Source organism: Morone saxatilis, unplaced genomic scaffold (assembly GCF_004916995.1).
Source record: "Morone saxatilis isolate NCDOM2014 unplaced genomic scaffold, NCSU_SB_2.0 Contig7, whole genome shotgun sequence".
NCBI classification, from domain to species: domain Eukaryota; kingdom Metazoa; phylum Chordata; class Actinopteri; family Moronidae; genus Morone; species Morone saxatilis.
In genome coordinates this window covers 19200950-19211096 of record NW_023340246.1, presented here as the reverse complement: position 1 = coordinate 19211096, position 10147 = coordinate 19200950, and the positions used below count along the sequence as shown (strand labels likewise).

Below are 10147 nucleotides of genomic sequence, written 5' to 3'. Positions count from 1 at the left end.
TTAAAAACATAGATCATTTATTAAAAGAACACATGCTGCTACAGTTGTTGATAAAAACAGCTGCTGTCAGACCACTGGTACTGTAACAGTAGGAAAGTTACAATAGTAATATTGACTGAGGGTCACATCTTTTCCTACTATGCATCTCCACAGGAATACAAAACCACACCACATCCTCACACAGGGAACCTGGGCGGACTCAACAACGCTCTTTAAAAATAATAATAATAATAATAATAATAAGTGTGTTTGTGTGTGTAGGTCAGCTCCTCAGGGTTCTGTGGAGTTCCCACAAAATAAATTCATCAGAGTTCCTCAGTCCCGTCAATGAGCTTTGATCAGTTAAGATTCTGGCTGAATACGGTTACAGTGGTTTTAGGGTTCGATTCCCACACACACACACACCACACAGAATTTTTGCTCGTCTTATGTAACGTCAGACTTGAGAGTTTGATAAAAGGCTGACTGTCCCTTTGTTCTTCGCAGCGCAGAGCCGATCTGTCTGCTTTAAAATGTTCGTAACAAGGAAAATGTTTCTTGAAACAGGCAAAACAAAGGGCAAAAAAACACAGAAAATCACAGAATCGTTGAGAATGGAAAACAAACCAGTCAGCCAAACACGAGGGAACAGTTGTGACTGTGGACTGACGTTTTCTGGTTAAATACAACTGTGACAGAACTTTGTTTTTACAATGCACATTAGCAACTTCTTCTTCAAAAAAAGACAAAAAGTCAAAAATTAAATAAAGATATTTAAATAATCTGATTAAACTCATACTGCTGAGGCACTGGAAGCATCACATGGACATTTATCGTGTCCACCGAATGTCTTTGTTAAACGGATATGTTGCTCTGAATTTGGTTCGGCTTTTGAGAGTTTCAGCATGAACACAAAATGTAAAGCAATTTTTTTTTGTCCAGCAAAAATGACCTTATCATATGCAACAGGGAGCTTTCTGATTTAATGGATTAGTCACCTAGGTAGGTCAACTAGTGTGTAAACTATTCAAAATGTATATTACTGACATCACTGCTGTTAAAATGGGCCAAAGCAGAGATTCAAGATCTTCATGTGGTCGAATTTGTATCCAGCGTGGTCTTCAAAGTTCACCGATTTTAGAACAGACTACAGTACGTTTACCAGTACAGTGAGATTACGACTAAGATGGAGTTGAGAAACGCGGTATCAGCACTTTGGAAACGAATCAAAGGCCATCAAAAAGAACAACCTGCTACAACTACAAGCTGTTCTTTTCTTTTTTTTCTTTGAACAAATGCTTCTCATTCAAAATGATAGAGTACAATCAATGAATCAAACCCAAATGTCTTCATAAAACAGAATCGAGAAGTAAAACCACAAGCTGAAAAAAAAAACAAAACTAAAAAGGAAAACATTCAATAAGATAAATTGTCAAGCACAAAAGTCTCTATTGCAAACTGACATAAGAACAGGTTTCAGTTGCTACATTTAGTATCACTGTTTCAGGTTGTTTGGGTTGTTTGTTTTTGACTCCGGTCACAGTTTTTGAGTCTGTGCTGAGCGGTCAGGTAGTTTGTCACTGTTGTTGGGTAAAATCCTCCGGAACTGCAGTTCGGATCTTTGCAACGGGTGAAATTTGGGAACTTTAGGTCCTTAAATCTCTTGTATTTTGTATAGTTCCAAAAATACATGTGAGAATATGTACTCCAAAGATATGTAGCTTCTTCAGTGTGAATATGTATCAGTTCTTCCATCTGTTTGTCCACCACGCCGGTGTGTAATAGGATTTTAAATACTCAAAAAGCAAAAGCAGCGTTGTGCTTCTTTCGTCTGCTAACAAACATCAAGCCTGTAGAAAATATCAACACTTAACCTTCAATACAAATATTAACACGTTGAGCTGGTTGGTTTGCGCCAGAGTCGGAGATGTGAATGGTCAGATCTCGGCCTCTGGGCTGTGCTAATGGTCCACTACTGGCCAGACGTCAGAAATATGTAAAAATATTCTGCTTTTTCTTACAGCACCTTGAATCAGTGATAATGGCTCAGGCTGGATCTACACAGAGGGAAAGCTTTGTGTTATACGTTGTGAAGAAAAGCTACCAAGGGGTCCCGGTTAGAGTAGAATTGTTTTAAATGATGGTTTAAAATGTCATCTGTTCTTGTGTAGATCGAGCCACAAAGACCTTCCTCCTCCATCGTTTGAATTGTGGAAGACTAGGATTTTAGTTTTTTTTTTATCATCACCTGCTCTCTAACACAGTGTGTGCATAGCTTGTTGTTAAAACAAAAAGCTAGGGTAAAAATGTCCGTAGTTAAACACACTTGTTCTGTGAGCGAGAAGACACCGTGGAACATTCAAAGAAAAGTCAGAAAACAATCAGACGACAATAAATCGGAAATATTCTGTACACTGAAATCCTTCTGCTGATGACTGATCTGTGACCAAAACAAGAAAAATGAAATAGCCTTTAAATAGGTCTTTTGTTTCTAGCTCTCATTGCCACTTTTGGTTGCCAGATCTGTAAGTTGCCTGCTGCAGCTTTATTGAACAAAGGAAGTCGTCGTGCTTGATTTTAGGAAACAACTTTTTTCTTCAAATGAATCCTTCAGATGAAAACTATAGAAGTCAGTTGTCATTCTTCAAGTGTCCTGAAGGCCGACGGTTGTATCATCAATTTAGTTCTAAGTAGCCAGACCTTCAGAGATCAAGTTGCTTTTTAATTTAAAACAGATTTAATCTGAATAAAAACCCCATTTTCTAGACGCCCTTGAGCAACACATCTAACCCTTTAATTCTGTGGATAGAGCTGGTCAGGGCCAGCAGTGGAGGGTTGTACTTACATATATTTTCTTAATTAAAACTGACTTATATAGTTCTCAGTCTGAAGGCTTCAAACTGTACAGTACATTCTGTGGATGTAACAAACATGAATAAACATAGATGTATTTATGTGTACACATATATCTACTGTATCTAAGTACAGTATGACTAACAGCATATGTTAGATATCCATTTTGATTTCAGGTTTCTGTACTGTGTGATACGATATCCGGCTTTGATATGTGATATTCTGCCGTCATTTCAAGCATTTGTATCAGAACTGGTACAAATATCGGCGTGAGATTTCAAGCTTCTCAGCTTAGATTCATCGAAGGCCTCAACAGGAGAATCCAAAAAACCTCAAACAAATTCAAACTCGTTTGGGTTTATTGGACAATCCTTATGATACATCACGCATACGAGCGTGAAACAGTGCATACAGTACTGAATGGGCTCTCATAGGTCACTTGGTACTGAAGTTTCACAGAGCGAAAGAATGATTTATCAAGCTGCTCTGAGAACTTTAGTGGTTTCCTGACACTTATTTGTCTCCTGCAAAGTTAAACTTTGATATTTGCCAAACACAAAGCTGAGCAGATTTTCACCCTCATGTGTCTTTTGACTCTGAATCACAATAGATTTCTATTTTAAACCAAAAGGCAATTCATCATTGACATTAAAACATGACAAATCTAAATAATAGAAAAGTATTTTTGTGAGCAAACAATCATTTCAGAGCCTTCGAAGGGCCTGACCCTAAGCTCCGGGCCGCCTTTAATATCCGCAGACAGCGTGCACAGAGTGTTGTATCCCGCTGCCACGTAAATCTGTCTTGAATGAGGCCTTTGTTACAATGTGTTCACCCAGCCAACAACATCTGCCTTCACTTCTTGTTTGTCTGAGTGGACAAACTGGCTGCGGCTGAACTGGGACCAGCTGAATCATTTTATTTTCCAGCTGTGAAGGCAGCATCCAGCTGGCTAACAGCTCACAGTTAGTTTACTGTGTGAACACACGGGTTGGCTACTGCTCAGTTTGGTCGACACATATGAAACTCCACTTGCCTTCTGCTGCTGACTTGTTCTGGAAATACTATTGATTGAATGTTTTTTAAGGTACTTTGAGTGAGATCAGAATACGTTTAACCAACAATGTTCTCATTCGCCAAACATTTTAATCTTAGGTAATGTAGCTTTAGTATTTTTTTTTTTACTACAATTACTGTCTAGGCTATTATTATTTTCCCAAATATGAGAAACTACAAGTTGATTAAAGGGATGATTTTTCTTTTTTCTTGTGTAACACTGGATACTTTCACTTCTTCAGGCCTCCAAAGTCCACTGGTTTGGATGAGTGGTTCCCAACCTTCTTGTCTTTGACCCCTTAAAATGAAGCTGTGTCTATTTGTGGCCCTTCATCAAAGGTTATGGGTTCAGTGGACGTGAGGGCTGTGAGCTGTTCTGAAGAGGTGAAAGTAACCCAGTATTACTCAAAAAAATATTAGCAAAAAAAATAAACAAAATGTTGTGTAACTGAATATTTAAAAGAAATCTTTCTCATCCCTTTAATAAAGTAGTGAACCCTCCAATTCTTTCCTGCTCCACGGGTCTAGATTGTAGAGTCATTTTAATTACAGGGGTCGGTGTGATTTCTGCACCTGTAAAGACACCCTGCAGCTAAGTTTCCATCCAACAAGAGATTTTTTTCCTTTGCGGTTACACAATAAATAAAAATAGAAATCAATTTGATTAAATAAATAATGATGTTGACCCATTAATAGTAAATATGAAGACATAAAGGAGCAGGCTTTGTCAGCCTGAGTATTAAAATACTGAGACTGCTCCCTGTTTGTACAACAGTAGTCTGTATTTTGTCTGTCTGGAGGAGTTTCTTTCTGATGTTCAGAATGGATGGAAACAGAGCTGTGGTTATGTATTCAGTTATGTGTCAACAGAGGGCAGAGGAAGAGGAGAAGAGGAGAATGAAGAAGAGGGGGGGTACGGGAGGTTTGCCGCAGTGCTCTAATGATCATTCTCTGATCTTCTGCAGTGAATCCTCTCTCTCTCTCCTCACTCCTGTCCTCTCCTCTTCTACTTCCTATTCCTCTCCATCGACTCAGTGTCTTTGATTTCCCTGCATGCTTTATTCAACGCCCTCTCCTTATTCTACACTCGTCCACTCTGATCGATGGACCCTGAACATGGAAGCCTTCTTAGTCATCATATTTAAACTGAAGCTGCTGGTTCAGGAAGGTTTTTGGAAAAAATCAAAGCGTACCTAAAACATTCCTTTAGTGATCTTTTTCTTAAAGACGAAGCCAAAGTACAGCAGTAGTTGAGCAGGCGTGTGAGAATAAAGTGGGATAACAACAGCTACACCTGTGAATCTCCTGCTCCCTTATGATCTCATGTTTGGCTGTCTGCCTGAAGCCTCCAGGCCTCAATGAACGCCGTCATGTTGGAAAACTGACAGCAAAGTGAAAGAGTCACCTCCCTGACAAAAGATATTAAATGCCTAACTTCTCTGTCGTGAAATTGTGCTAAAGAAGTCCTACTATGATAACTGATTATTTTATACAATAATATGCCAAAACCACCAATAAATTGACTAAGTCTTAACATCTTTTTGCTGTGACTCTTCCATCGTGGCTATTTGTCTCTCTCAACCAATACGTTCAACTATTTTTACTGACATATCTACCTTTTCTTCTCTTCCTGTTGTAACCCTTCTCTAGACACATGGTCACTAAGGGGGTCACAGAAATACTTACTGGTATCTGTTGTCAGGACACGATGGCTCTCAGCCTTTAATTCCTTCCTGCCAGTTGATTAAAATGTTGAAAATCTAGACATAAATTGATATTACTGATATCTTCTGAAACTTATCCTACATCAAGAGAGTAAAGTCCTTCAGCTACGTGACTGAAATGTGTCAGTGTAAAACAAAAGAGCGGCCAGTGTCCACTATGAAGTATTAAAACCAGACCAACTGTCACTTTCTGTCTAAAGCTTCTAAGAAGTTCTTCCTGTTCAAGCTCAGAAAAGCTCTCGTCGCATATTTTTGTGTTCATCATCCACCTTGTCTGTGTGAGATCCAGCTGCTCCAGCTGCAATGACTCCTCTCATAAAAACACTGGTGGCAGGTAGAGACTCTTGGATCGAGGTGGCTGAGGAGGCTGGACGGATTTGGGATGATTGGGAGGTGAAGAAGGGGGATCAGATGCGGATCTGGTAGCCGTCGTTGAGAGTGCTGAGCTCTGGAGGTTTCCTCTCCACCGAGGCCGGCCTGACAGAAAGAGAGCAGACAGACGATTAGATCATGTCTACTAAAAGCAACGCAGTGGCATCATGGAAGTCCTCCTCCTGGCTGACACTGAAAATGTTACACAGGAGAACTAAACTAGTACAGACCTCAACTAAAAGATCCAAAACTTGTGAAGAATGTCCATTAGAGTGCTGGTTTAAAATGCTTGTTTTGTCTGACCAACAGTGACCAAAGAGATTCAAGTTACTTACGCAGAAGACTAAGAAAACCAGCTAATATTCATATTCGAGAAGCTGAAACCAATAACCTTCCAATCCCCTTCCAGACTAACCATTCTTATTGTCAGGTGATTATACACTAATGAAAACATACATATGAATATTGTATTCAATTTCTGCCAATAGATGTTTGTGATGATTATAAATTTTTAAATGTTTTGTCAATTGGCTGTTTCAAAGATCGAGAATGAACTTTCAGACTTAGGCCTGTAAATGTTTATAAGGCAGAAAATGGTTCCAGTCTGTATATTTGAAGAGCACCTAGAACATGTGCAGTGCAACTTGTTGAGAAATGTTTGTTTACTCAGATTTCTGCAGTGAAAGGAAAAAGCAGGAAGACGGAAAATGAGAAACAGATTCATCTCTTTCTCATTTCTCAGAGGTCCTAAAAGCTAGAAACTCATCAGATTTAATCCTCTGTGCTCTTTCTTCCCTTCTTCTTTCCCTCTCTTCATATCATCTCCTCCTCTCTTCTTCTCTCTCACTCTTTTCTTTATGCTTTCCAGCATTCACTGACACATCAAGGAGAAGGGTTATTTGTTGAAGCCAATCTGTTGAGCTGACAGCTTTTTTATTCCTCTTCTTCTCTCTCTATTTTCCTTCCCTCTTTTCTTTCCTGTCCTCCGCCTGGCCTTATCCTCTTTCCCTCTCGACCTTTCTTATCCTCTCTTCTCGGCCTCTTTCACATTTTCTTCCCTCCTTTCCTCTCATCTTTCTTGCTCTTCTTCTCACCTTAAATCTTTTCTTTATCCTGTTCTTGTCATCTTGCAGTCTATCGATTCTTTCTTTGCTTTCTTTCCATCTATCTCATATTCTCTTTGACTACCTCTGCATAGAGGGAAGCGAGGAAGTGAGAAGTTCACAGAATTGCATTTCAAAATCTATTTGAATCTTGTTTAATGTATTTCAAGACTTTTTCACTTTAATTCTTTTTTTTTTTCCAATGTTCTTTTATTAATTTAGTTGTTTGCCGTATTTGTTTGTGTATAGCAGGCACCAAAACATCTTACTCATGCTGCTAAAATAACTGCGCTGTTCAAGTGTCCAAGCTCTCAGCTATTTAAACCAGCAGCAGATTATTACACTGTCTCTGCTGGAGTTGTCTGTCTGAAGTGGTAACATGTTGTTAAGTGTGTAACTGCTCTGTTGATAACAGTAATAGCTTTTTAAGTACCACATTCAAGTAGTTTAAAGTGGTAATGTGCTGTTCCGCTGTCCTGATCATCACTCGTCTGAACTGATGAGACAAAAAACTTTTATGAAGAATAAAATGACAATTATTAATTTGACTGAACCCTGAAGGGAAAAGACGCACCTTCCTCTCACTTGCATGCTTCTGTTTATCTGCAGCTCCTTGTGATTAATCACTATATCCATTCAATGATGAACGATTCAATATCATTGATGCAAAGTAATAACATCGACCCATATCACCACCTTTACGATGCATATTAATTCCCACGGCATTCAATATTCAGACAGTAAGTAACGATCATTATCTGTCACTGTGTTTTTTCAGTTTTTTATAAAGATGCAATGATACTTCTGGCGGTTTAACTTAGTTGAATTTTTAACTTACACCTGTTGGTAGGGCTGTGCTGCTGCTGGGACCCAAAGTTAATCTTGACCTCAACAACAAACTCTTAATTGTTTGCCTTTTGTGAAAGGAGGCAGCGAGAAAGTGAGTAATGATTTTCTGCCCTGTTGGATTGTTGGGAACTGTTTTAACTCTACTCTCTCTCCCTGACTGTTGCCTTTCAAACCTGTTACTGACTGCTCGTATTAGTGACTGTCACTATCCCGTTCATCATGTAACTGATTGTATTAAATGTACATATGATATTGTCTCTATCCATTGCAGAGCCCTGGATTTAATGGAATCGAAATCGTATTGGTTTCATTACTCAACACTAGGGGGCGTGGTGGTTTAATGCAGACTGCTCACTAATTTTCCTTCCTTCTTTTGTTGTTTTATATTGTTTTTCTGGTTTTTACTCTGAAACACTCCAAGCTACCGTGATCAGTATTTGAACTATACAACTTCTGTACTCCTGGTTAATATTTGATCTTATCAGAGGATTATTATATCTGTCAGAAAGGACAAAAACAAACAAGGAATATAACTTTGAGTATAAAGTTTGACAGTTAAGATATGTTGCAATAATTTGTGCTGTATTTTCAATTGAGATATTAACTTAGGCTCAAAGCTAGCAGTGGACAAACCACAAACACACACACTAATGCAAAGCTTAGGTTGATAATATCTGTGGTTACGGCTTACATATCAACTGCAATATTTGATCTTTTTAAAGCTGAATTGCATCATGGGGGTTGAATTCACTTCCACAATTTTTTCGACAGAAGGGAGAATTTAATTTTAGGTGACTGAAAGCCCTTCTTTCTGTGTTACTGTTTTTCTAAACACACGCGTCTGAATAATTAGACACTTAATCCTCCTAAAGCTCCTCATAAGAAAGGTCATCGCACTGCCACGTCAAACGGCTACACCGGGAATGTCACTAATTCTGGTGCAGCGTGTGTGTGTGTGTTTGTGGTGACTCTGCAGTACGGCTGGGCTGCAGCTGTTGTCCGAGTCAGATTGTGTTACATACCACCACACAGCTGACGGCACACACAAACACACTCAGCATCCCGTGTGTGTGTGTGTGTGTGTGTGTGTGTCAAAGTGCCATTGAATTGGGTGGTGAGTCACCCTTTTTTTAAGAGCTGCTAACCCTGAAAAAATGTTATCCATCCAGGTTTCAGTTGAGAGTTTTAACACAGTTTCAGTCAACAGTCTTTTTACAAGACTTTAGATATTACATTAATTACATTAGACATTACTTAATTTCCTCTTTTCACTTGTTTGCCAAGGCTTCAAACTAAGATAATAACTAGGAAAAAAGCCATGTATGTAAAAATATGTAATACAGGAATGTACCTGGATGAAGCTGATTGTATTAATGCTGAATTAAAGAGTGGCTCCTAATGATGCAAACAAGCTCTTTATGCATGTTATTATTGTGGCCACTGAGCAAGGCAGCTTTAAATTTCCAAATCTTTCTATGGAGTTTTGTTTTATGTTCCCTCCAATCCTGCACCTCAGTCAGAAGGAGAGAGGCACTTTGCCACTGAGTGTTGGTGGTACACATAGACACCACGATGATAACGCATAGTGTCAGCTTAACAGAACTAGGACCCGTCTGCCTGGTGATAATGCTGAGCTGTCTGCAACAAGACACACAGATACAGACACACACACACACACACACACACTTTAGTTTAAACTCTCCTTGACCTGAAGAAAAAATGTAGAGAACAGCAGAGGGGGAGTTAGGAACACACAAGAATCCACCATTTCCACACTGGTGAACTCACTAGGAAGTTTGAAAAAACTACAGCCATTATTTCACCTGTCTAAAAATGTTGTAAGCTCCTAAAAATGTCAAACACACACTGACACACACACACACACCAACACCACACACACACACACACATCATCTGCTCCAATTTTTTTGCAGGAAATTGACAACCGATGAAAAACACTCACGATTTGTCTCTGCGATGTGTAATGCGTCGCTGCGGACTGATCTGTCGTCGCCGTGGTGATAAGGATTTCCCCCGGCTCCGCTCCTTGATTGGTGACTGGGCACTAGACGATTTAAGGATCTGACAAGAAAAATCACACAAAGTAAAAAGTCAATATCACAATTTCTGAGATCATTGAAACTTTAATGAGTAACAGTACCGATAAACATCCACACTATAGCTCTACTGGGCTTTTTAGCCTCTTTTAGCT

At 39.1% G+C, this 10147-nt stretch overlaps 1 protein-coding gene across 1 annotated transcript in view; it reads right to left on the bottom strand.

The window, feature by feature from the left end:
* vash2 (vasohibin 2) overlaps window positions 1–10147 on the bottom strand; it is a 31064-nt gene continuing 20917 nt past the window's right edge. Inside the window, exons 8-9 of the mRNA XM_035679219.1 lie at window positions 9899–10017; window positions 1–6089 (exon numbers count right to left, since the gene is read on the bottom strand). Coding sequence (XP_035535112.1) covers window positions 6020–6089; window positions 9899–10017 — 189 coding nt within the window. The 3' untranslated portion in view covers window positions 1–6019. The remainder of the gene's footprint in view (window positions 6090–9898; window positions 10018–10147) is intronic.